The sequence below is a fragment of the Chanodichthys erythropterus genome, chromosome 21 (assembly GCF_024489055.1).
Source record: "Chanodichthys erythropterus isolate Z2021 chromosome 21, ASM2448905v1, whole genome shotgun sequence".
Lineage (NCBI taxonomy): Eukaryota > Metazoa > Chordata > Actinopteri > Cypriniformes > Xenocyprididae > Chanodichthys > Chanodichthys erythropterus.
The window spans coordinates 33,756,589-33,784,507 of record NC_090241.1 but is presented as its reverse complement, the minus strand read 5'-3'; the positions used below and the strand labels follow the sequence as shown (position 1 = coordinate 33,784,507).

The 27,919-nt window shown below is 39.2% G+C and overlaps 2 protein-coding genes across 3 annotated transcripts in view; one reads left to right on the top strand and one right to left on the bottom strand.

Moving 5' to 3' along the window:
• cacna2d2a (calcium channel, voltage-dependent, alpha 2/delta subunit 2a) overlaps positions 1 to 21,774 on the top strand; it is a 262,629-nt gene extending 240,855 nt beyond the window's left edge. For both annotated transcript variants that reach the window (XM_067372767.1, XM_067372766.1), the window contains 15 exons: positions 7,579 to 7,676; positions 7,968 to 8,058; positions 8,188 to 8,250; positions 8,556 to 8,659; positions 8,956 to 9,054; positions 11,357 to 11,451; positions 11,552 to 11,599; positions 11,866 to 11,937; positions 12,023 to 12,175; positions 14,226 to 14,278; positions 14,360 to 14,415; positions 14,500 to 14,623; positions 14,700 to 14,809; positions 15,879 to 15,961; positions 17,322 to 21,774. In XM_067372767.1, coding sequence (XP_067228868.1) covers positions 7,579 to 7,676; positions 7,968 to 8,058; positions 8,188 to 8,250; positions 8,556 to 8,659; positions 8,956 to 9,054; positions 11,357 to 11,451; positions 11,552 to 11,599; positions 11,866 to 11,937; positions 12,023 to 12,175; positions 14,226 to 14,278; positions 14,360 to 14,415; positions 14,500 to 14,623; positions 14,700 to 14,809; positions 15,879 to 15,961; positions 17,322 to 17,429 — 1,357 coding nt within the window. In that variant the 3' untranslated portion in view covers positions 17,430 to 21,774. The remainder of the gene's footprint in view (positions 1 to 7,578; positions 7,677 to 7,967; positions 8,059 to 8,187; positions 8,251 to 8,555; positions 8,660 to 8,955; positions 9,055 to 11,356; positions 11,452 to 11,551; positions 11,600 to 11,865; positions 11,938 to 12,022; positions 12,176 to 14,225; positions 14,279 to 14,359; positions 14,416 to 14,499; positions 14,624 to 14,699; positions 14,810 to 15,878; positions 15,962 to 17,321) is intronic.
• Positions 21,775 to 22,330: 556 nt separating this feature from the next.
• Positions 22,331 to 27,142, bottom strand: abhd14b (abhydrolase domain containing 14B). The gene is made up of 4 exons (XM_067373560.1): positions 27,107 to 27,142; positions 26,694 to 26,933; positions 25,362 to 25,603; positions 22,331 to 25,021 (listed from the first exon to the last, which is right to left on the bottom strand). The coding sequence occupies exons 2-4, from the start codon at positions 26,908 to 26,910 to the stop codon at positions 24,836 to 24,838; spliced, it is 645 nt and encodes a 214-aa protein (XP_067229661.1). The 5' UTR covers positions 26,911 to 26,933; positions 27,107 to 27,142; the 3' UTR covers positions 22,331 to 24,835.
• Positions 27,143 to 27,919: the final 777 nt, after the last annotated feature.

Genomic DNA, 27,919 nt, shown 5'->3' with positions numbered 1-27,919 from the left:
TAACCCAAGGGCTAGGTAAATATAGGACAGAACATGTTGGGTAATTTTACCCAGCATAAAGGGTTGAATAATTTTTACTATAATACTAGTTTATTTTTTTTACTTCATACATGAATTAATGGGATTAACTTAAATCCTCAAAACATTTTTTTTTTAAATAATCCACACAACCACTGGTTGATAATATTATCATTCCTTTATTTTCGATAATATTTCACAGTATAGAATATTTTATATTGTTTTTAATGCATATTTTATACTTTTAAGCTTGTGTAACAAATATTAGAAGTAAAAATTAAACATTTAATAGCAATTCAAGTGTAATCAACCAGTCTTTGTTGTCCCATTTCCACCGGCTCTGGATCTTGTGCTGGTGTTGTGCCGAAATTCGACTCCCTGCCAAATTATTTCCCCCCTCGTTGAAGTCTCTAACTAATTGCCTAATCCTAACCCCACACCTAATCCTAAACTCACATCGTGCCAGTTTGTTACTTTGCATACAATTAAACGATATACAGAACAATAACGAATTTATTGATAAAACAAAATGTACACAAACCCCCAAAAAATAACCCCAAAAAAATTTTGTTTTTAGGTTTTAATTTTGTTTATACTTTTGTTTTCCCTGTTTGATATTTAGTTTGTTATTTTGTTCTTTCATCTGTTTGTTTGTTTGTTTGTTTGTTTGTTTGTTTGTTTGTTTTTATCCTGTGGAATCTTTACGAGTGTAAAGCTTGGTTTCCAGAGAAAAGAGTTTCAACTTGTCTTTTGTTCCCTTTCAGTCGGTCACGTTCGACGTACGTCAGTAGTGACCGACGAATTGGGATATCGCTAGAGAGCCCCTATCAGCTTCGAGAGAACTAAAACAAGCCAATGGAATTGGCGTGCGATATTTGCATAATGCGCACCTCCCCTAACAGGTGGATATAAAAAGGGGGGCAGATGCAATCGCACTCTGTCTTTCGCTTCGGAGCCTACCTGGTGTCCTGCGGCTGTTTGAACTTCAAGCCTCTGAAGAAGTTTCGGCGCTTGTGTTGGTGTGACGACGCCTGCAGCGAGGTCGCTAGTTGGAGTGAGCCGGGTGGAAACATCTACTGTTTTCCCAGCGTTCCGCTGTAATTCCACTGGTTGGTCTGCGATTTGGTCTGGTTCCTCCTGTGTTTTTCTAAACACGTCGTGACGCTCCCTGTGTGTCTCGACACAAAAGAGCTGAAGTTTCCCCTTCTAAAAGAGCTTCACAGACAGACACTGCGTCTTTTTCAAGATGTCATTCTGTCTGTGCGTTTCTGGAGGCGGTCGTTTCCTATCCTCTCTGACGGCCACGATTACTTTCTCTCATGTCTGCTTAGCGTGCTGAGACTGTGTTTGTGGGTGGTCATATTTTCTTATGGAAATATGTCCACGTCGGCGCGTTGTTTGCTCGCCTTTCTCGTAAGGGCTTGAGCGCTCAGCGCGCCGTGTGCCGTCGAATTGCCGGCTGACAGCGCGCGTTGCCACGGAAACCCTGCGCGCTGTCTGGCGCTCTAGATGCACGGTCGAGACTCGGCTGCCTTTAATGAGGTGGAGTCCCCTCACTTATTCCCCGATCTAGTTATTTTTCTGAATCAGAAAAGTGCTACTTTGGTTAATAAGCCTGGGTGACCAGAGGATCACAGTGGGGCAATACCCGCCGAGTCATTCTCCGTGGGCCCCCACTCCTCTAGTGCATCGCAAACATGTTGTGACTATGTTCGTGGGTGGATCATGTTTAGATACATGGCCACGTCGGTGCCCAGGGTGCCGTGTGTCGTCCAGTTGGGCGGCCACGTTCACTGTCCAACATGGCTGGTAGCTTCTGCATGTGTTGCTGGTCCTCCTTAAAATAAATATGGAGGACCCTAACATCTTAGTCAGGGCTCCAGCAGAGGATCAGATGTCGACTGCTACATTGGAGAGAGTATTGTTGGGCTCTGAACATGAAGATGAGGCTGAGCGTCCCACGGTTGTGGCGTGCTCATGCCGAATCGGATTCAGACTTGGCAACCATGCTTTCCCGGGCCCCTGGGGGTGTCGTGCGACGCGTACTCGCCTTGCCCCGCCCCCTGGCTTAGCCCGGATGTGCATGAAAAAACTTGGCAGTTTGTGGCTTTTTTTGGCGTTAATATGGAACGCCAAGAGGGTCATAATCTGCACTACAAGTTTTTTTCTCTCTCACTACCCCCTAGGGTGGGGTGGCAGTGCTACGGGCACACCACCTCTGCCCTGCATGAGTCTTGGCCCCTGGCAAGTCTGCAGTAGGTCAAAGCACTCATTGCATGTGGGTAGTTCTGAGTCGGGGTTGAGCTACGCAGGATGCAAATCAAAGCGCAGGCCCCTGGCCAGACAATGTCCACCATGGTGGTCCAGAAACACCCCTGGCGAGTCTTGCTGGGATGTGCCGTCGTCAAAGTGTGCTTTCTCGATGCGCTCATCTCACAAACTGGCCTTGAACCCAGCCCGCTCAACCCGCAGTCACCTGACTAGCGGGAGACGGTCCTGGAGATATGGCGACCTGGAGCTGACGTAAACGGTTCTTTCTCCCCGGAGGAGGGCCGGGTGGAGAATTGGTCTGTTCCGCCGCTGGCTCTCCGGAGTCCAGCGGTACCCACTAAGAACTGTTTTCCGATCCTCTACGTCCCAAGAGTGTGGCTGGCGATGTGCAGCGCCCCGCGTTGCTACTCCCAGCCCCCTCTCACCTCGCCAGCAGGTGTCAGTGTGTTGGTGCAGGCCGCGCCCCGTGTGCCGTCTCCCATACGCACTGCTACCTCGCAGAGTCTGATCACACTCTGGGCCGCTACCACGCCGCCCGAGTCGGGTCCCCGTACTCTGGTTCGCTGCCCCACCCCCGGTACGTCTGTGGTGCGTTTGGTTCTGCTGGCTCGGTGTCTGGAGGCCTGGTTAGTGCCCCCAGCCCGTTCCGCTGGCTCATGCGTACTATCAGACTCGGCTATGCGATTCATTTCGCCCGGTGTCCTCCGGCGTCCAGGGGTGTCCACTTCACTTAGGTGTCGTTGGACATTGCACCTGTTCTCCGAGTGGAGATTGCTGTCCTCCTGGCGAGGGATACAATCGAGCCGGTCCCTCCAGCCGATTTGAAGTCAGGTTCAGCCCTACTTCATTGTACCCTAAAGGGCAGTGGGCTATGGCCAATCCTGGATCTGCGCGTCTTGAACCGGTACCTTCAGGCTGCCGTTTAAGGTGCTCATGCAGAAGCGCATTTTCGAGTGCGTCCGTCCCGGGGTTTGGTTTGCAGCATTCGACCTGAAGGATGCATACTTTCATGTCTCGATTCTGCGCTCGGGTCGAGCATGTCAGTACAAACTCCTACCCTTCGGGCTGGCCCTGTCGCTCCACGCCTTACACGGTTGCGGAGGTGGCCATTGTTCCCCTCAAGGAACAGGGCGTTCGCATTCTCGACTGCCTCGACGACTGGTTGTTCCTGGCCAGCTCGCGAAGCAGTTGTGCGTACACAGGGAGATGGTTTAGCTCACCTCAGCCTGTTGGGTCTTTGGGTCAGCTGGGACAAGAGCAAACTCGCCCCCGGGCAGAGGATCTCTTTTCTCAGTCTCGAGCTAGACTCGGTCGCCTGGATTGTGCGCCTCTCTGAGGAGCGCGTCCAGTCGGTGTTGAACTGCCTGAGTTCGCTCAAGCGCAGGATGGCGGCCCCACTGAAAGACTTCAGAGGCTCCTGGGGCATGTGGCATCTGCAGCCGCGTTTCGCCGCTCAGGTTGCTCCATATGAGGCCGCTTCAACACCGGCTCTGCGACTGGGTCCCGAGATGGCCATGGCAGCGCAGCACGCTCAGTGTCCTCGTGACACGGAGCTGCCGCCCTACCCTCATCCGGTGGTCGGACCCTTTGTTCCTGCGGGCGGGAGTACCCCTTGGACGCTGTGGTCCACACAGATGCCTCTACCACCGGATGGGGGGCCATGTACAACGGGCATGCGGTTCGAGTCTTGGACGGGGCCTCGACTGCATTGGCATATCAATTGCCTCGAGTTGCTAGCAGTATGTCTTGCACTGGGCCGCTTCAAGGAGCTGCTGTCAGACAAGCACGTACTGGTCCGCTCGGACAAGCACGGCGGCCGTTGCGTACATCAACCATCAGGCTGGTCTACGCTCCCGTCGCATATCGCAACTCGCCTGCCATCTCTTGCTATGGAGTCAGAAGCATCTGAGGTCGCTTCAGGCCACTCATGTCCCAGGTGTGCTTAACCGTGCAGCCTACGAGCTCTTACGGCAGCCTCCACTTGCGGGCAAGTGGCGGCTCCATCCCCAGGCGGTCCAGCTGATCTGGCACTACTTCGGCGAGGCCCAGGTAGTCCTGTTACCTCCCCAGGAACTGCCCTCGGCCAGTGGTTTTCCCTGACCGGCGAGTCGCTCGGCACGGATACCCTGGCACTCAGCTGGCCCCGGGGCCTACGCAATATGCGTTTTCCCCCAGTGAGCCTTCACGCACAGCTCCTGTGCTAGGTCAGGGAGGATGAGGAGCAGGTCTTGTTAGTGGCTCCATATTGGTCACTCGGACCCGGGTTTCGGACCTAATGCTCCTCACGACAGCCCCTCCTTGGCCGATTCCTCTGAGGAAGGACCTCCTGACTCAGAGATGGGGCTTCCTATGGCACCCGCGTCCCGACCTGTGGAACCTCCACGTGTGGTCCCTGGACGGGATGCGGAGGTTCTGGGTGATCTCCCGCAGGCGGTCGTAGACACTATCACTTCCGCTAGAGCTCCTTCACGAGGAGCCTCTATGCGTTGAAGTCGAACCTATTCGTTGAATGGTGCTCCTCTCGCAAGACGAGAGGACCCCCGATCATGCTCGGTCAGATCTGTGCTTTCCTTCCTGCAAGAGGGCTTGGAGCGAAGGCTGTCTCCCTCCACCCTCAAGGTGTATGTTGCCGCTTCGCTGCACATCTCCATGCAGTTGATGGCAAGCCCTGGGGAAACACGGTCTGATCATCAGGTTCCTGAGGGGGGCGAGGGGACTGATTCCTCCTTGCCCACCCTCCTTACCCTCTAGGGATCTCACCTTAGTTCTTAGCTAACTTCGGCGTCATCCCTTGAGCCTTTGCAATTAATCGAGTTAAAAATACTGTCTCTTAGACCGTCCTCCTGGTTGCATTGGCCTCATGTTAAGAGGGTAGGGGACCTGCACGCATTTTCGGTCGACGAATCGTGCCTGGAATTTGGGCCTGGGGATTCTCACGTCTTCCTGAGACCCCGGCCTGGATATGTGCCCAAGGTTCCTACCACTCCCTTCAGAGATCAGGTAGTGAACCTGCAAGCGCTGCCTTCGGAGGAGGCAGACCCAGCCCTAGCTTCGCTCTTTCCAGTTCGCGCCCTGCGTGTTTACGTGGATAGAACTTGAAGCTTAGGACCTCAGATCAGCTCTTTGTCTGTTACGGAGACCAGCAGAAGGGAAAGGCTGTCTCCAAGCAGAGGATGGCCCACTGGTTAGTGGATGCCATCGCCCTGGCTTATGTTCCCAGGGCGTGCCTTGCCCGTTCGGGTTGAGAGCCCACTCCACCTGAGTGGCCTCTTCCTGGGCGCTGGCTCATGGCGCCTCGCTGACAGATTGTAGAGCTGTGGGCTGGGCGACACCCAACACGTTTGCTAGGGTTTTTAGCTTACGTGTAAGCTGGTTCTTCCCGTGTACTCGCTTCCACCAGCCGGTAGACGCGTTGAACCTGTGCTCGTGTCGGCTTGCAATGCCACTCCCGCCCCCTGGGCAGGATATGTGCATCTGTTGACTCCAGTCGTGTTCCCCGTTCGGTGAACCCTGTCGAGTTCCTCCACCTCCACCTTCGGCTCGGGCATTGCGGAGTGTCTGATGCCAGACCAACATCCATCTTCGATGTTGTCTGTTGGTTGGGTTCCATATGTTGCAATCCCTCTACGTGAGTGATTCCATATGTGTATTGTCCACGGTTACTCCCTACGGTGAGCCCGTGTCTCCTCAGCGAAAAACAGAGTGCGATTGCATCTGCCCCCCTTTTTATATCCACCTGTTAGGGGAGGTGCGCATTATGCAAATATCGCACGCCAATTCCATTGGCTTGTTTTAGTTCTCTCGAAGCTGATAGGGGCTCTCTAGCGATATCCAAATTCGTCGGTCACTACTGACGTACGTCTCCGTTCCCTCCTTCAGGGAACGAGGGTTACATACGTAACCGAGACGGTTTATATAAACAAGCAGTAGTTATGTGTGCAGTATTTTATTGAAAACACTCATTTAAAGCTTGTATTTTTCTGCTTTAATTTTATTTATTCTAATGATGTTTAATAAATGCATTTTCTGCAGGTGAAATATGTTCTGTGTATGGATAGTTGGAAAATACAATGGTAGCAAAAAATGACATTGCCTTGCAATGCCTAGCTTAATAAACTTCCATTGTTAGTATATTACAATAAATGTGATTTTTGCTTGTTTTTCCTAACTCAAAGGACAAGTTGAATATTTTCTCTGGTAATGACAGCTGTTGATAAAGCTTAACTTGTTCTGAACCTGGAAAGTTCCTTTAAATCTCCTGCTTTACAGATTTTTAACCTGAGAAAAAGACCCTAGTGATCTCACATGTGTCTCCTTTAGATTTCGGAACAGTGTCTCAAACTGTCATTAGATTTTACCAAAGTGTGCAGTTACTGTAATTTGAACTCAAAAGTTAATCTTTCCTATGCACAATTTTGTAGCTCAACATTATATTTCCCATAAACAATTTAAGGAAAAACATCTGAATAAAGTTCATACATAGATCTGAAAGCCATGTGATGAAAGCCTAACCTCTGAGCGGTACCAATTTTCCTCAGTGTTTGACCTCATTGTCGTCTGCTGTCATGGATCAGTATCTTTTGACGTTCAGCAGATTCTCCTCATGTCTTCTCCACATCTCATCGCTGCAGCTCTCGCGCGTCTCCTCTGTATCTGTGTGTGCATGGCGTTCTCCTCACTTCCTTACATACGTCATCAGTATCAAGGGGAAGGTTCACTTTGATTTGCATGTTAAAGTACTGATGGATCTAGAGAAGTTCACATGCATGAGTCTATGAATGATCATCTCTCTGTGTGTGTTTGTCCTTTGCATATACGCTCCAAAAATCATGTTCTTAGCCAGTATTCTGTCTTGTTTTCCAGTAAAAACATCTTTGAAACAAGATGCGAGAATGCATCTTGTCTAAATGTGTATTTTAGGCAAAAGTGCACTTGTTTCTAGTGAGTTTATGCTTAAATCTACCATTGAATCAAGACAAAATACACTGTGGTTTTACTTCCCAAGTAAATTAATCTTGTTTTAAGGATGTTTCCATAAAGTACTGGTTAAGAATATTTTTTTTGCAGTAATTGCAGTACATTTATTTGGTGTTTTGTATGTGTTTAAGATGTATACATTAATGTGAAATGCGTAAAGTGAAATATTTGTTAATGCATTTTGTCAATGCAAAACTCTCACTATCAAGGATTTGCAGTCTATAATATAACTGTTTATGATGGTAAATCTATAAGAGAGTGTATTTATATGTGCGTTTCCTGTCAGTGAGGAATGACGCGTGTTTTCCTTAGGGAATACTGCAAAGACCTGGAGTTGTCCAACAACAACACGGAGTTCCTGCTCAACTTCATTGCTCTGATGGAGAAGGTCACACCCGACTCCAAACAATGTGAGTCTCACAGATCTAATAAATGGCAATATTCTCATCCCTCTTACAAGTGTGCAAAGTATTGACTGATTTTAGTACTTCAACTTATCTACTTCAGTTCATGTTTTTCATCCAATATTTACAGTTTATTTATTTGAGTTTTATTTCAATTACTGAAAATGATTTTTAATAGTTTTAAGGTTAACAATAACAAATTCTGACTCTCTCTTTGACTAATTCTTACACTCAAAACAATATTGTATTTAGATATCAGCTCATATTCCATAATATTATCATCATTATTCCACACAGGTGACAATTTCTTGCTGCATAATCTGATCTTGGACACGGGCATCATTAAACAGCTGGTAGATAAAGTCTGGAAGACCAAGGATCTCAACACGTACGTTCATGTTCAGGATGAACCACTGAATTTCCTCACATTTATTAGCAGATTCACACAATTTGGCATCATTCTAAAAATCTCAAGCACAAAAGCACCTGAGTAAAGATGTGTGTTGTGTTACTGTAGGTACGGCTTTCTGGCAGTCTTTGCAGCCACAGATGGAGGCGTCACTCGAGTTTTCCCTAATAAGTGAGTCCGGTACTTTTATTTTGTCTTTGTTACTGGATTATCATAAATAGTTGCTGATGTAAAGTGTGTGTGTTCTTGTTTAACCTCAAAATGTTTTATGAAACAGCTGAAAACAGCTTATAAATCATGCCAAGTGATGTTTTGGGTCATGGGTAGGTTTAGGGGTAGAGTTAGTGTAGGAGGATAGAATAGTCCAGTGTAGATAGTTTGTACAGTAAAAAAAACAACATTAAGTCTATTGAAAGTCTATGTAAAGATATGAAAACAAGTTTGTGCATGTGTGTGTGTGTGTGTGTGTACATCAGGGCTGCTGAGACCTGGGAGGAAGATCCAGAGCCATTTAATGCTAGTTATTACCGTCGCAGTCTGGACAACAAGGGCTACATCTTCAGAGCCCCATATCGCACCGGTGAGTGAGTGTGTTATTATAGCACACAGAAACACACATCAGACACTAAACAGTCTTTGCAGTCACATACTAGTCTCTCGAGGCCTTATATAACATTTATAAAATAATGATTATTAATCATAATATTTAGATTAAACAAATCATCTATAATTTTATTTACAATGTCTTCAAACTTGCACTTGCAATCAGAATTTTTAATTAGAATCAGAGTATTGTTTATATAATATATTATTCATTTTATGATTTAATCATTTTCAAGAGCTGCTTTTTTATTGTTTCGTATTTTTTTTTCCCAGGCAATGATGACATGCTGAATCCAGAGAACGACACCATCGGTATTCTGGTTAGCACAGCAGTGGACATTACCATAGGAAGCAGAAACATCAAACCTGCAGGTACAATAAAAGCTAAATAACAAACAGGGTCCACATGGAGGCCTTTTAAACCAGACAAATGGCATAGCTTGTGCGCACAAACAAAGGCAAGATCAAATGTGGGATTTGATATGATGGTTTAAGAACTTCATCTTATCCAATAGATGGTCAGATTTCTGTCTCGTACTGTCCCGACAGCAGCTGTATTTGAATACATGATCTTTCTCAGTGCACTAAATCCTGAGACATTTTGCCATTTTTTGACTTAAACCTCTACAAATCTACAGTGATATGCTGCGGCTCATGATCATCATGTTCCATTAGGATTACCTGACAGGTGGATTAGCACACATAAGTGCTGCTTTATGAATCTGGGTTTAGAAGAATGACATATTCTGCTCTGAACATCGTTGTAAAGTCAACTCTGCTGAATTATATTGATGTAAATATCTTGCCTAAGTAAAGTTATCTAGATGATATCACAGAATAACCATTATTTTGGCATTTTAAACTAAACGCATTCATATTTACAGCTGTAATTGCAGGTTTCAAATATAATTATCATAATATAAATTAGTAAAAATGTTGGCAGGACAAGTAAAACAAATATATATTAGTGGTGGGCCGTTATCGGCGTTAACGTGCTGCGTTAACATGAGACTCTTATCGGGCAAAAAAAAAAATATCGCCGTTAATCTATTCTCAAAGTTGGGTTGGGAGCTGGGTCTTACTACGCAAGCTATGATGACTTTCACCTTGATATTTTAGCGTGGATGTATATCTAGCCGAACTGAACCTTCGCAAAGACCCACCGCCCTTAGTTACTGTTGCTTTGTCTGTCAAGGTCAAGCCGTGGCGCTGTCACACCACACACAGTGATAATGCATCACGGACACTGATAACACGTCGACAGACAAGACAGAGCAGGTTACTTATGATATTTAACAAAGTCCCAGCTTTAAAACTGTAGTTTTTTAAGAAATTCAAACAATAAAACCCGTTTTCTTTATTGTGTCGTGACTATGGTCGTGACAGATTGTTGTAGCGCCTCAGCTCAAGAGGCTCGTAAACCGATCATCTCTTACTACGAGTCCATTTATAGCATCAAATAAACATGAATGAACATGAGAATCAATGTTGTTTCAAACGCGGAAAGATGTCAATATACAAAATATAATATACAAAAGTTTAACTCCACCGAGGTTAATCTTCTAACTCCTATCTGCTTTGTCGGACAAAATGGCGGATTACTTTTAGTCATTTGCTGCGTCCCAATTCGCCTACTTATACTACGCCCTAAAAGTATGTACTCTTTCTGTGAACAAAAAGTACTTACTTTTGAGTGTGTAGCAAAAGAGTAGACAAGCTTTGGGACATACTATCACGTCATACAATCGCGTCTTTTCTCTCTGCCGCATCCAGTCACCGTAAACTGCCCTGTCAATCATCTTACATCCTCCACATTTCATTTAGTTAATTTCCTACCGTATCGGAGAGAAACGTGCTGCGTTGATCTGCAGTCGCGAGTCTTTCATGTGGAGAACTCTCCTCATATTAATGCATAATAATGCATTTAAAAGTTACTAACCAATCAGATCTTTATAAAAGTTCACATTGGTATTTGCAGATGAAAAATAACACATATAACATTAAATAAATATTTTCTATCAGTTTGAACTGATTATTAGTCAGTCAAACAACCTCTCAGCGTCGATCATGCATATTCGCCATGTTTTGTAGTTTTTAACACTTTTTACTCGTGTTTGTAGTTCTGAACTGAATCCTCGTACAACACGCAATGGGTTGTGGGCAATATTAGCCACACTTCGAAAATCTACATGAAATAGTAGACCATAGTAGACTTTTGGCATACTCTTTTCAACATACTATGCTTTGGGACACACTTATTTTAATCTAACATACTATTTAGGATGGATAGTATGGACATTGGGACTCAGGGACAATTTAGGTAACTCACATATTCTGAATGTCTTCGGCAGAATTCAAATGAGCCATTTTAATCTAGATTCATCTAGATTAATTCCAAAATTAATCTAGATTAAAAAAATTAATCTATGCCCACCACTAATATATATATATATATATATATATATATATATATATATATATATATATATATATATATATAACAAAAAGGGTTACCATATAAAAAGTACAATATATTTGGCATATAAAAGGAAGGGTACAAACAAATATTTGATTGTAAAGGAGAGTGGGAAAACTCCATTAAAACATTTAAGTTGTAGACCACAAGTTTCAGGGTTTCTTTTTCTCATTCTTTTTCTGTCTTATATTATTATAGTTGTGGGTGTGAAGCTTGATCTTGAGGCTTGGACTGACAAATTCAAGATCTTGGCGAGCAACCACACCGACAGCAACCGTCAGAGTTCTCAAACGGTAAAATGCACACACACACACACATACATACATATACTGTATATATATATACATACACACATGAGTACTATTGCTAAATACTGTTGTTCCTGTCTGACAGTGTGGACCAACCAGTGGCTGTGAAATGGACTGTGAAGCCAACAGTGATGTAAGAGGCTCTTAATGCTCTCAGATCAGTCAATACTGAGAGCTATAGATCAGATCCATACATCCTCATTCACATCCTTCTTTTCAGTGTTTGTCCATTAGGTGTATTTGGAACTATGGCTGATTGATCTAATGATATTACCATCATTTTCCATTTAAATTGACTGATTGACTGAGTGTGTGTCTGACGTAAACCCATGCATTACAAGCCCGTATTGTTTAAGAACTGTAATGTGTTTACTAGAAACTGTCCATCATTCTTTGCAGGACTTGCTTTGTTATCTGATTGATGACGGAGGCTTCCTCATCATGTCCAATCAGAAAGACCACTGGAATAAGGTCAGGAAGTTCAACAGGACAACGATGTGTAAACACTTTGTTTGCTCCTGTTTTACACGCCGTACTCTTCCTCTTTTATCTGTAGATTGGGATGTTCTTCAGTGATGTCGACTCAAATCTCTTTTACGCCCTCTACAACAACTCCTTCTACAAACGCAAGCAGTCCTACGACTATCAGTCAGTGTGTGACCCCGTGCCCAGCAGCAACACAGGGGCCGCCCCGCGAGGAGTGTTTGTGGTAAGAGGATGGATGGATGGATGGATGGATGGATGGATGGATGGATGGATGGATGGATGGATGGATGGATGGATGGATGGATGGATGGATGGATGGATGGATGGATGGATGGATGGATGGGATGTTAATAATCCGACCTGAATCTCAGTCGGACACGTGAACACCTCAATCAATCTAAATGGAATCGATTAAAAGGAGTGATGTAGATTTTAAATGCTCTTTTAAATATAAAATATTAGCCACTTAAACCTTTGAATCTGACTACTTTTATAGTTGGATTTGAAAACACCTCGCACACATGTGCCATAGTAGTTATGTTTATTTACATCTTACGAACTCAGTGGAGAAGACTAAATATTTGCTAAAAAGCTTTTCTGGCACATTTTAGATGTTGTCAAGGCAAACACATCAGTAATGCTCATGTATAGTTAGATGGATAGCATATGATTGCTGTGATTTTTGCCGTTTCTGAATGTGGAGACGTATGTACTGTGTATGCGCTGAAGTTCGGAAAGGATGTAATGCACATTTGAATTTTTGCAAAGTTTAGGGTGCATAAAAACAGTACGTTTGGAATGTGTAGTCTGATTGGATTACAGAATGCAGTGTTGTTAACTAAAATTTGAACCATTAAAAATTGAAATAAAGTAATAATAAAAAGAAAAGAAAATATACATACTAGATGAAAAGCTTAAAAAAAACTTGCTTGAACTTAAGAAATGTTGTATGGAAGAGGATTAGGGCCAAGCAATAATAAAAAAATAAAACCATCTCGAGATTGAAGTTGTTAAATTTCTAGAAAAAAGTCGAAATAAAATGTTGAGAATAAACTTGTTAAATTACAAGAAAAATCTCGTTAAATTTCAAGAAAAAAGTCGATAAAATGTTGAGAATAAACTCGTTAAATTATGAGAAAAATCTCGTTAAATTTCAAGAAAAAAGTCGAGATAAAATGTTGAGAATAAAGTCATTAAATTTTGAGAAAAAAGTTGTTAGATTATGAGAACAAATTCGTTACATTATGGGAAAAAAGTCGTTAAATTATGAGAACAAATTCGTAATTTAACAATTTTTTTCTTGTAATTTAACAACATTTTTCTTGAAATTTAACGACATTTTTCTCATAATTTAATGAATTTGTTCTCGTAATTTAAACACTTTTTTCTCGTAATTTAATGGCTTTATTCTCAACATTTTATCTTGACTTTTTTTCTCAAAATTTAACAACTTTAATCTTGAGATGGTTTTATTTTTTTATTATTATTGCTTGGCCCTAATCCTCTTCCATAATGTTGCTTTGGCAACCAACTAAAATAAAATAAGTTGAAAGCTAAATAGAAATATTAAAAAAAATAATAATAATAAAAATGACAAAATCATATAACAGAATTACTAAACTATTAAAAATCATTTTCATTTATTAAAATAAAATAATAATAATAAAAATAAATTACAATTATTAGACTACTGTAACTGAGTTGATGTACTAAATTTCTAAAGATGAAATAAAAAACCTAAATAGAAATATAAAAACTGAAATGAAAAAAGCACAACAAAATAACTACAACTGAAATTAAAACTATTTAAAAAATAAATATAAAATATATATTAGATGAAAAACTTAAATTAAATGTTGCTTTGGCAACTAACTGAAATAAAATAAGTTGCAATTGAAGTATTATGTTATTTTGTCAATATATTTTGTCAAGTACTAAAACTAAAATAAAATAAGTTGAAGTACTAAATTTACTAAAACTGAAATAGAAATATAAAAAACTAAATAATAAAATAATAACAATGAACTAAATAATATGATAAAATTGACAAATTAACAAAATTACTCAAATTAAAATGTTTAAAATATTAATAAATACTGTAATAGTATATAAATAGTACTAAAATACCACTGAACAAATGTTTGGATGGATTGAAGGATGAATAAATGGATAGAAGGATGAATAGATGGATAAAGATACGTTTGTGTTGGATAGGTGGGTATTTGGCTGGATGATAACTGTGGAATAATCAAATGTCATGTGTTTCCTCTCAGCCTACTATTGCTGATGTGTTAAATGTTGCCTGGTGGACGTCAGCGGCTGCCTGGTGAGTTTCTGTCTCAGTCAATTATAATGTCTAATCTCAGTGATGTAGTAGCTTGTAAACATGTGTGTGTGTTGTGCTTAGGTCACTGCTGCAGCAGATGCTGTATGGATTCACCTATCAGAGTTGGTTCATGACAGGTGTGTAACGTTTACATTGATTTTAAAAGGTCGTTGTTTAAGTGAATCAATAAGAAGACAAATCTAACGTGTGTGTGGATGTAGACGAGGTGGACGCTGAAGGAATGGAGCACAAAGAGACAAGCTGTGTGATGGTACAGACGCAGTTTTACTTCAGTAACACCAGCAGCTCCTACAACATACTGCAGGACTGTGACAACTGCTCCAGGTCAGACACACTTCAGTCATGCTGTCGGTGTAGATTATATATACACGTTTTTAATAACAATGTGCCTGTTTTACAGATTAATTCATGCTAAGAGAATAAACAACACCAACCTGCTGTTTGTGGTGGCTGAAAGACTCTCCTGCAACTCCTGTGAAATAGAGAACCTGTCTCAGTCGGAGACAGAATGTATCCTTACACATAAACATGCTTTTCTTTACTTTATTATACTCTCTGAAATTATGATGCAATGTACACTACTGTTCAAAAGTTAGAGGTTGGTGAGTTTCTTTTTATGTTTTTGAAAAAATTCACCAAGGCTGCATTTATTTGATCAAAAATACAGTAAAAACTAATATTGTGAAATATTATTACAATTTCTGTTTTCTATGTGAATATACTTGATAATGTAATTTATTCCTGTGATCAAAGCTGAATTTTCAGCATCGTTACTCCAGTCTTCAGTGTCACATGATCCTTCAGAAATCATTATAATATGATGATTTGCAGCTCAAGAAACATTTCTCATTATCGTCAATGTTGAAAACAGCTTCATTTTTGTGTGAAAAGAGTAATGCATTTTTATTCAGGATTCTTTGATGAATATAAGTTCAAAAGAACAGCATTTATTTGAAATAGAAATCTTTTGTGACATGTGAAAATGTCTTTGTGGTTACTTTTAAAGGATTAGTTCACTTCAGAATACACATTTCCTGATAATTTACTCACCTCCATGTCATCCAAGATGTTCATGTCTTTCTTTCTTCAGTCGAAAAGAAATGAAGGTTTTTGAGGAAAACATTCCAGGATTTTTCTCTATTTAGTAGACTTCACTGGGGTTCAACGGGTTGAAGGTCCAAATGTCAGTTTCAGTGCAGCTTCAAAGAGCTCTACATGATCCCAGACGAGGAATAAGTCTTATTTAGAGAAACAATTGGTCGTTTTCTAAAAAAAAATAAAATAAAACCACAAATGCTCATCTTGCACTGCTCTGCGATGCGCCACGCATTAAGTAATCACGTTGGAAAGTCACGCGTGACTTGAAGTAGAGAAAGTCATAAACATCTTGGATGACATGGGGGTGAGTAAAAAATTATCAGGAAATTTGTATTCTGAAATGAACTAATCTTTTAACAATTCAGTGCATCCTTGCAGAATAAACATACATTTCTTTAAAAAAAATCGTACTTACCCCAAACTTTTGAATGGTAGTGTAAGTTTGTTAAAAAGACATTCCTTAACACCCTCCGTTTCTCAGATAAGGAAACAGATACATGCGAGACAATAACAACAGCCCGGTATAGAAAAGGAACCACGACCTGTTTCGACTACAATGTCACAGTACGTACACATTCACATGCTTCCACTTGTTTATCCAACGAAACATGGCATAATAAGTTCTGTAAATTCCGCTCACAAAAATCATGTATCATTTTGACTGAAGTATATTTAACAAAAATTTGAGCTTCACATTTCTTTACTGAAACCCACCAGAACACTTGTAACAACTGAAATTTAACACTGCGTTAACTTTTCAGTTCTTTTTTCAAACTGAGGGAAATTATCATCTGTAGCTGACACAGATGCCACACATAGACATTAAAGTTAAAGGTGCCATCGAACGTTTTTTTACAAGATGTAATATAAATCTAAGGTGTCCCCTGAATGTGTCTGTGAAGTTTCAGCTCAAAATACCCCATAGATTTTTTTAAATAATTTTTTTTAACTGCCTATTTTGAGGCATAATTAGAAATGCGCCGATTCAGGCTGCGGACCCTTTAATTGCTCATGCTCTCCGCCCCCTCCCGAGCTCTGGACTCTATCACTGCATAAACAAAGTTCACACAGCTAATATAACCCTCAAAATGGATCTTTACAAAGCGTTCGTCATGCAGCATGTCTAATCGCATAAGTAGAGTATTTATTTGGATGTTTACATTTGATTCTGAATGAATTTGAGGCTGTGCTCCGTGGCTAACGGCTAATGCTACACTTTTGGAGAGATTTATAAAGAATGAAGTTGTTTATGAATTATACAGACTGCAAGTGTTTAATAATGAAAATAGTGACGGCTCTTGTCTCTGTGAATACAGTAAGAAACGATGGTAACTTTAACCACATTTAACAGTACATTAGCAACATGCTAACAAAAATATCACTAAAAATATCATGATATCATGGATCATGTCAGTTATTATTGCTCCATCTGCCATTTCTCGCTATTGTTCTTGCTTGCTTACCTAGTCTGATGATTCAGCTGTGCACAGATCCAGACGTTAATACTGGCTGCCCTTGTCTAATGCCTTGAACATGAGCTGGCATATGCAAATAATTGGGTCGTACATATTAATAATCCCAACTGTTACGTAACAGTCGGTGTTATGTTGAGATTCACCTGTTCTTCTGAGGTCTTTTAAACAAATTAGATTTATATAAGAAGGAGGAAACAATGGAGTTTGAGACTCACTGTATGTCATTTCCATGTACTGAACTCTTGTTATTCAACTATGCCGAAGTAAATTAAATTTTCAATTCGATGGCACCTTTAACATGAAATGAAATTCAACCCTATTTACTTCCTTTAATACATGTTCCTGATCTTATTGTTAGCGATTCATCAGTAAACATTATTGTGAAGAAATTAAAAATATCTACAAAAAACATTAACCAAAGCACATGTTTCTCTCTCTCTCTCTTCCAGGAGAACACATCAGACTGTGGGCGGGGTCACTCTTTCCGCCCCTCCCTCCTCACTTTACTCCTCCTCCAGCTCCTCCTCCTGCCTGTTCTGGCCCACCCCTCTGTTTAACTCCATCCTCCTGTCCTCCTCTCCCTCCTTCTCGTCTCCTTAATTCTGCATTTCTCCTTTATCTCCCCGTTGCTCTAGTCATAGGTAATATAAAGGGACTTCCTCCTGCCCTTATATGGAAGCCCAACCGTACTGCTTCATCCACTTAGCTTCACAGGTTGTTGCTTAGTGACCGTTGCAGAACTTTGTCCTCTCCTGCCAATCAAGAGCATTTGTGGGAGGAGCTAAAAGTGTCTTCATGAAAACAGGAAGCTAGCGACGGCCATCTAGGAAAACGAAGACGTGGTGGAAAATGACACGGACTGTTCTCTCCTGCCTTTGCGGCCGTAAGGGGGTTGAGTTTCGCTTGACTCCGCCTCTAAAGGGGAAAGGTCATCCTCATCTTCATCCTGCAATCCGTGTCGCGAGGCTACGTGACATTCTGACGCCGTCTTGCTTCCGGTAATAAGAAAATAACCGAATATGTGCAGATTCTCAAAAAAATATCAATAACATTGTGTGAGTATTAAAAACATACCTCCATATATTAGGGTATTTAATGAGAAAGGGAAGACGATAGATGTTATTTATTCAATTATCATTTATTTATTTATGCACTATATCTACTTCTTGCCAAAATGAGACTTGTTGCGTGGTCTAATTTTTCGAGCCAAATTAGGAGGTAGGAAAACCACAGAAAAGAAAGTGAAATAAAAGCAGTATCACACCATTCCTTCATCAGTCACAAGGGCTTCATGTATTTGTTATTTCTATGTATATCACTAACCTGAGCCGATTAGGTTAGGCTTTTTTGTGTTTTGTTTTTTTCACAGGTAAACTATATTAATGCCTCAGTTATATAATATTTGCAGCTAATATGTAATATCATGTGTTCATTTTTAAAGGACTAGTTTACTCAAAAAATGACACTTCTGTTTGATTTATTCACCCTCATGTATGCTGTTATTTTTTCTGTGGAACACCGAATGAGAAATTTAAAGGGTTAGTTCACCCCAAAATGAAAATTCTGTCATTAATTACTCGTCGTTCCAAACCCGTAAGACTTTCATTCATCTTCAAAACACAAATGAAGATATTTTTAATGAAATCTGAGAGATTTTGCCTTTGCAACTTGATCTCTGACTGTTTGAAAAGTTCATAAAGAGATCGTAAAACTAACCCATATGAATTGAGCAGTTTAGTTCAAATTTTCTGAAGAGACACGATCGCTTTATATCAGGAACAGATTTAATTTAGGCTTTTACTCGCATATAAACCTTGAAAAACGAACATAAACAGAAGATGAATGATGCACAAGAACAAACCTCTTCCAGAAGCTCAAACGTGCTGCGTAACCAATGAGGTTCATTCTTGTGTGTTACGCAGCACGTTTGAACTTCCACAAGAAGTTTGGGGTGAACTAACCCTTTAAGAATCAAGAACGATAGTGACCATGACTTTCCAGCTCCAAAAAGACAAAAAAGTACCATAAAAGTCCCATCATGATGAACAGACAGAAAGCTATCGTATAAACACAGATCAAATGGACATGCTCTTTTTTGGAGCATGACAGACATGGTCACTGTCTTATTAGAAAACATTTAGGTGAAGATGGGATGTGCTTATGGAGAGATTTTTGATGTATTGAAATGCAGTTTTTAGTCTCTACAGTTCTGTTCTGTACAGTTTTTCACAATCTCAGAATGTCAACAACACATTGCATTTGATCACAACACATGCTGTTTGTTTGCACCATTTTTTGCACTGATGGATTTGTCAGTGAATAGTAGTCGTTACTATGATCCTAGTCAATGTGATCATTCATGTAGAGGAGAAATGTTTTATTTTTCATATATTTTTATGTAAGGCCCAAAACAGCATTTTGCATCTGCACTTGTGTATTTGCATAGAGTATGTTTCTGGCCTCGACTAGTTTGTTGTTGAAATGTTAGTAATGCGATGAAACTTAAGCAAAAATCCTTGTTTTGGGCCCTCTATCAACCTTCTTTTATCTGTGCCTTGATGCACTTTTATATTGGACAGCAGTGAGCTTCACCCTCAGTCAGTTCAGGTCTTTCATGGGCCTTAAAACTCTAGTCAAACAGGTTGTGTTCGAAATACAATACTAGCGTACTGCATACTGTATTCATGCTACTTTAAAAAAATACTCACTAATGTTCACTGATGAATATTTTTAGGCTATGTTCTTGTCACATTACCTTAATATTTAGCATGTTTAGCCGTGGCTGGTTAATAAAAATGGTTATTTTGCTTTTTTTTTTAAATCAAAGTTAGTGTACAAATGATGAACTGATCAAATAATCAAGTCAAGAGTGAAATAGTTGAGATAATCAAAGTTTATAGTTTCTGGTCATTCCTCACACTGGAAATGGCAGGTCAATTTAAGAGCATTGCATTGTGGGACACGGTATTCAGCATTTTATTTATTATAAAAAACATTTTGACAAAAGTAGTAGGCATACTACACACTGCGTACTGTGTGCAATGTAAATACAGCATAAATAGTAGGGGAGGATTCAGGTTGATTTGGAAACATTTTCCCAGTCAACCTGAATTCACCCTAAATGCTAGTATGCTATTCCGAACACAACCAGTGCCTCCAAACATCGTAACCTGACTGGCAAAAGGGAATGCGATTTATCTTTTTAATTTTGAGTATTATTGAGCCGCAGTGTTTGATATACCCTTCAGCTCCATCCCTACATGTACACAAACTTGACAAGCACCTTATGCATTGAATTTACCAATAAGCGGGGCTAAATCTTAACCTCGCTTACTGATTCTCAGTTGCACGTTTGGCAAGACGTCCAAAAATGATGGGGTTTTTTTTTTAGGATCGTCTTTGTTAGAGCTTTTCACTCACTGACAGTTGTGGGTAACATTCGCTCCTACTGCTAAGTTGCTACTGGGTTTTGGTAAAGTAGGTTTTGGAGTTGAAATGGCCGCTCTACATAACCTCAATCCATCAAAACAGAGGCAGTCTGGTTATAGCGTTCCTTACGGAGTCATTTCACTGCTGTAGTTTATCTGTCCAGTATGTATGAGGGGAGCGAATGTTTGTGTCTGAAGGTTTGCTGATAGTTGAGGAAAAGAATCAATGTTTGCTGTTACGTGAAATAACTGTGAAAAATTGACAATTTTTTGAGAAGTATTTTGAGAGTATTGTCATTGGTGTTGAAGGAATGATCTGTGTCAAACGAATGTTTCATATCTGTCTTGAGGCAAAATCTGTTAAAGCCTGTTTTGTTTTCCTGTGCAATTTAAAAAGACAGCACTTATCATGTTAAAACACTCCCTCTAGCCGTGTCTGTTGAAGAGAATAGTTCACCCCAAATTCAAAATTCTGTCATCGTTTATTCCCTTCATGTCATTCCAAACCTGTACGGCATTCATTCTTCTGTAGGAAACAAATGTATGGAAAGGACATATCCATTTGTGCTTTACAAATGAAAGAAACTCATACACGACATGAGGGTGCGTAAATGAGAATTTATTTTGGGTGAACTATTATTTATTTTCTCGTTTTCTTATCTATCTCATGAAAAGGATGTCATGTATTTTGTACACACTTTATTTGAGAGGTGAACAGTGCATGTCTGATGCTAGTGGACACGATTCTTACATCGCTCAGCTTGTTTTCATTCACCTTCAGAACTAATTGGTGAGGTATATATGCTAAATATCGTGGTAAGAGTTGTACATATCACTAATATCTGAACTTGAATGCAATCCTGATCCTGACACTATCACATATGACTCCTGTTTATAACCCACGTCCGGATGGATTTATGAATCCGTCTGCAGTATGAATATATATATTTTAGACCCCATTGCCACCTATAAATGGAAAAACACAAATTATGAAATATAAGGTCATATGTGGTAATGTAAGACTGTTTAAGGCCTTTGCCCCCAGCTTAATGGCAAAAACCAAGGTGTCGGTATGACAATGCGAAGTTAAAGGGATAGTTCACCCAAAAATGAAAACATTTACTCACCCTTAAGTTTTTCCATTCCCATTTACAAGTGCCATATAAAAATATAGTAAAATATAGCAACCAGGGGCTTTCAAGCTCATAAAAGGACAGAAAAGTACAATAAAAATATCATAAAAGTTGTTCACGTCTTGTGTAATATATTTTAAATCACTGAGAAGAATTTAAGTTGAAAAATACTCCTTAGCTCTCAAATCAAGTTCTCTTAGACACAACAATGATTTGAAATGGCGTGATGGTGAGTAAAATGATGACATAATGTTCATTTCTGGGTGAAATATTCCTTTAACCAACAACTTTAATATTGAAACCTGTTAAACGGCTAATGTGTACGGAAGAGGATTAGGGCCAAGCAATAATAAAAAAATAAAACCATCTCGAGATTAAAGTTGTTAAATTTCGAGAAAAAACTCGTTAAATTTCGAGAAAAAAGTCGAGATAAAATGTTGAGAATAAACTCATTAAATTACGAGAAAAAAGTAGTTAAATTTCGAGAAAAAACTTGTTGAATTTCGAGAAAAAAGTCTAGATAAAATGTTTAGAATAAACTCATTAAATTACGAGAAAAAAGTCATTAAATTACGAGAAAAAAGTCAAGATAAAATGTTGAGAATAAAGTCATTAAATTACGAGAACAAATTCATTAAATTACGAGAACAAATTCGTTAAATTATGAGAAAAATGCCGTTAAATTTCGAGAAAAAAGTCAAGATAAAATGTTGAGAATAAAGTCATTAAATTAAAGAATTTATTCTCGTAATTTAATGAATTTGTTCTCGTAATTTAACGACTTTTTTCTAAATATTTTATCTCGTCTTTTTTCTCGAAATTTAACATTTTTCTCATAATTTAACGACTTTTTTCTCATAATTTAACAACTTTTTTCTCGTAATTTAATTACTTTATTCTCAACATTTTATCCCAACTTTTCTCGAAATTTAACAAGTTTATTCTTAACATTTTATCTCAACATTTTTCTTGAAATTTAACAACTTTAATCTCCAGATGGTTTTATTTTTTTACTATTGCTTGGCTCTAATCCGCTTCCGTAAATGTGTACTTCTTTCTTTGCCTGATTATGGAAACGGTCTACAATTTTATTTCATATCAGGGCAAAGAACGCTCCAAAAGTTGGAAAAATGCCTTGATCTTTATTCTGGAGAGTTGGTTTAAAACTTTGCCACCCTTTGTTTTATTACTGTATTTTATTTTTGGGGCGAAAGTGTGTAATTGTCTTAAAACTGGAACACTGTCGATGTACAGGGGCACTGAACTGCCTGAATTAGAGAAACACATTTTGGCAAGACACTGCGATTAAATGATAATGAATGTGTCGGTCTTGTGTCACAATTCCAAGTACACTGTGGAACAAAAGTCCTTGTTTTTAAGTGGTCTGAAAGATTTGCTTTTGCCAAAAAAAAAAAGAGAAAAAAAAAGTATTCAAAAAGAAAAGCTAAAAAGAGGAAGCAGCTTGCGCAAGGGGAGGGGCCTGATGTATAACCCACCTGCTGGGAGGAGTCATTAGCTCAGACCCTCCCCTAGCCCCTCCCCCTCCAAAGCAACATCATTGTAGGCGCGTTTCCATCAGCGAGACGTGTGTATGTGATTACGTAGTCTTTAGTCTGGTGCTCCGTGACAAATGTGTACAAAAAAAATATATATTAAAAAAAAACGTACAAAGGAGAAACTGAATTTAACATGAGTGAGGTTTTAAAATGTATTAACGATTAAAAAAATAGAAACACAGTACTGCTGATAATACTCATGAGTTGAGGTCTGAAATCATGGTGAGCGTTTTTTCTTTCGTTCGTTTATTGGATTGTGTGTTGGGGGCTCAGAGCCGCGTCTCTGGGTCCATGTTGCTCCATTTTTTTGTACAGACAACAAAAAAAAGACAAGAGAAAATTTGTAAAATATTGTGTCTGTGACTCCTTGTAAAATATTTTCAAATTGTTTATTACAGAGAATCAGTTATTAAATAATGTTCATATTTTTCACTTCAGTGCATTGTGTAATGTTTATTTTTCTGGTGCAATCAACATGTTAAAGAGGTTCATAAGTGATGGCTTCATAAACACGGACATGTGATTCAATGTCATTGGTCTCAATTTTAACATGTGACATCATAGTACTGTACCACATTCTTAAGATGTGTTGAAAATATACTTAATGTTTGGTTTTTAGTTGCAGTTTCTATTTATCTGTCTTTTGAAAGCAAAAAAGTAACAAATTGCATTATTTCGTCAAGAATTTTGAGCATATTAACACAAAAGCGGTGCTTAAGCGGACTAAATGATTGGAGAACTCCTGCATATATTACCAGTTTGTTATTTCAATGTCTGGTTATTATGTTTTGATCAAATATTATGAGGTCAAAAAAATTAAAAACAAAAAATGAATTGCATGCATGGATAAATTGTTCACAATAAAATCTATAACATGCATTTTCACAGTCCATTTAGTTCCAGATGGATAAAATCATGTCCCCCCCTACATTATTTTCTCATTGGCAACATCTAAAAGCTTAAAAATGCTAAAAAAAATGGACAGCACGTCTCTGCTTCTTTCCACTGTAGAAAAATGAAGCCAAAATATCCCAGTAATGGTCATTGCGGATTACGTAGTTCGGAGCCCGAGTCTGTGCAATAGTGATCCTGAGGTGGAGCTGTGGCATCAAGGTCCCGCCCACACTCCCGCAGACTCAATCACAAGCACAACTGTCAATCATGACGTTACACCCTGTTTTCATAGCATCAAATAACTAACCAAAACCAAACTTACTGGGAAAACGAACACTTGAATTTACATCTGCGTGATGAGAACTACCTAAAATGACACAAATCATCTTTGGAAAAAAATTTGAAGTGTAATTGGATTTTTTAGCTTGGCTCACATCCCATTCAGTTACATGGAGAGGACAGGGTTTATGGCCTATACTACAGCCAGCCACCAGGGGGCGATCGAAATGCTTTGCCTTCAATTTTCAGGACTTGCGTGGCACACCTGGACTGAATCCAATGATAGCTTCACTTCCTGTCTCCTGAGATATTTTTGAAAGCAGCATAGATGTATCCTTCACTGCCTTTGATATCCCACAATCCTGTGCATTTCATTCTAAAAAATTAAGATGGCATCTGAAAGTTGTGGTTGGGGGTCATTTTGTGTGTAAATGTACATTTTTGACCAACGTTTTCCACTTCTGATGTCATTTTTCACATTGACTCAAGTCTTCAACGCATCTCTCAACACAACTGCCAGGCGTCCACATTTACAAATAATATCAAACAATGATGATTATGCAAGGTTACATAGCAAAAAAGTGAGTGTTTCTGATGTACTTCATATTGATTAGGTCTGTAATTCATATTTTCAATTAGTACACTAGTAGTTTACTACTATTAATTAGGGTTATTAATATGACAACAAATTTAGGAAGTCCAGGATTGCCTTATGCCAGGTCTCTGGATCATCAAGGTAACAAGGATGCCCCGCCCCCTTCATTACCACCACTTTTTGATTGGGCAGATGACTCAGGTTGCTTAGCGACGCTTCACCAAGCTGAGTGTCCTGGTCTCCATAAACTATAAGAGCTGGAGTCTGTACAGGCACATGAGGATGAAAATCACACATTTTAGCAGCTAATAAATACATTAATCAACTCAAAATAATTTAATTACGTTGTGTTAAATCTAAAGATGAATAAAAAATAAGATGTAAAAAATAAGATGATTATGTAATGGAACAATTGGATAGATAGATAGATAGATAGATAGATAGATAGATAGATAGATAGATAGATAGATAGATAGATAGATAGATGATAGATAGATAGATAGATAGATAGATAGATAGATAGATAGATAGATAGATAGATAGATAGATAGATAGATAGATAGATAGATAGATAGGTAGATAGATGGTCTCATTCCTCTCTCACCTGTATGCTGCTGTACTGCTCTGCGGAGAACTTCTCTGTACAGATGGGAGCTACAGGGATGTAGGCCTTGACCTGCTCTGAGTGCTGGAAGAGGAACGGCAGCGAGTACATGCCACTGAGAGACGGGCTGATGATCACCACAGGGCCGGTGTTCAGACCCTCACACACCTGTCTGAGGAACACGGCTGGAGCCAGCTGACCCACTGGAGCCGGGGCCTCCGCTGCCTTAGACTGACCCAAACCTGAGCGAGAAATGACACGCACAGAAATGAGAAAGTCTGAGAAATGTCTGGTCAACGATTAGTCCCTGATCAACCAATCATAATGAAGATATGACCCTTAACTTCATCCTATTGAGCTTCAAGCTTCACAAAAGACAAGCATGGCTAGCTGATTAGACAGGAGGAGGAAGCCCACATTTGACCTTTTATATGCTAATTTATGTTCATGGTAGCATCTTCAACTATTCAACTTGCATCTATTATAATCTTGATAGCATCAAGTGATAACAGTGATAAAATTAATTAGAAGATCTTTCAGAGTCTCAGGAATTTTCATGGGAATTTTTCTTGAAATAAATCAGCAGGGGGGGGGGGGAGAAAATATACATTATATTATTGTATATGTAGAATATATTAGTTTATATACATATATATATATATATATATATATATATATATATATATATATAAAATTTTATGCTTTACAGCATTTTCATATTTCCACTTTACAGCAATGTTAATATAAAAGGTTATTAAATGTTATAATTATTTATAATAGATAAATATAATTACAATATATTAAATTGAAATAAATCAGCAGGAACCTCATAACTTATATATAAAAGTATAATAAATTTGCTATATTATTAACAATATATATGAATAATATATTTAAATATTTAGTAAATATTAATTACCATAAGTTCAAAATGTACATATGGTAATACCACAGGTTTTGACACAGTAAATGACAGGGGGAAAGAGAAAATATACATTATTTTATTGTATATGTAGAATATATTAGTTTTTTTTTATAAATATGTATTTATATTTTTTATGCTTTATATCATTTTCCATATTAAAGCTCTTTTCATTTCTCCACTTTACAGCACTGTTAATATAAAAGGTTTTTAAATGTTATAATTATAGATAAATATAATAACAATACATTAATATATTTAATGGTTTTTGACATGTTTTGTCCATAATATTACCATGAAATATAACCACAATCTTTTGTGTGTTCTCATGTTCCATAGTATTTACATGCATATCCATAATTTATGGATATGCATGTAAATACTATGTAACATGAGGTTCCGTCGCGCACCTGGCAGGTCAATCGCCACAGCTCGGTAACCCGCGGCAGCTAAAGTCTCCAGAGTCCCGATTTTCAGCCAGTTTTCCGATGAGAACCGGATCCCGTGCAGCAACAGGACGCAGAGTTCGGCGGTACCGCTCAACGGAAGCGCCTGTCGGTAGAACAGCGGCTGATCTCCGCAGATCTCCACCCGAACCGAACCTTCTGTCATCTGAACCGAAGACATGATGATACAGACGAGAGCAAAAACTGGAGAAACAAACAGCAGAGCAAAGTTCACGAGCAAATCACTTCGATTTCTGCAATGATTTACATGAACAAACGAAGTTAGAATAAGTTACAATATTAAGTATTCGATCAGTTTGTTTTGTTAAAGTGCAATGATGCACCTATGAACCAGACATAGTAAAGTGTTTTTGTACCAGAGTAAAGTCCTGCAGAGGTTTGAGTCCCGGAAGAATCTGTCAGTTTTACCAGAGAGAAACACTGACCTCTAGCGGCTCTGCCAATAATTACAACCTTCATAAATGCAGTGCTATATTAACCTCAGTGATTTCTCATCATAAAGTTACTTGTCGCTTAGCAGATTTTAACCAGCTTCTATGCTAATTATTAATTCAAGATGAATTTATTCTTAAATGGCTGAATTACAACCAGCTTTTAAGCTTATTGTGATATCTGTTACTAAATAAATAAATAAACAGATAAAAAATACATAACATTAAAGGATTAGTTCACTTTCAAATTAAAATTTCCTGATAATTTACTCACCTCCATGTCACCCAAGATGTTCATGTCTTTCTTTCTTCAGTTGAAAAGAAATGAAGGTTTTTGATGTAAACATTCCAGGATTTTTCTCCTTAGTGGACTTCACTGGAGCCCAAATGGTTGAAGGTCAAAATTACTGTTTCAGTGCAGCTTCAAAGAGCTCTACATGATCCCAGACAAGGAAAAAGGGCCTTATCTAGAGAAACCATCACTCATTTTCTAAAAAAAAAATTAAATTTTATACATTTTAACCATAAATGCTTGCATAAAATCTTGAACTAGCTCTCTTCTTCTTCTCTATTAGATTTCCAGCAGTGTAGACACTGCTAAGTGTATTACTGCCCTCCACAGGACAAAGTTTGAACTAATGGTTATATACTTGCACTAGCATATTGTATATGACAATTTAGTTCAAACTTTGACCTGTGGAGGGCAGTAATACACTTAGCAGTGTCGGAATTCAAATA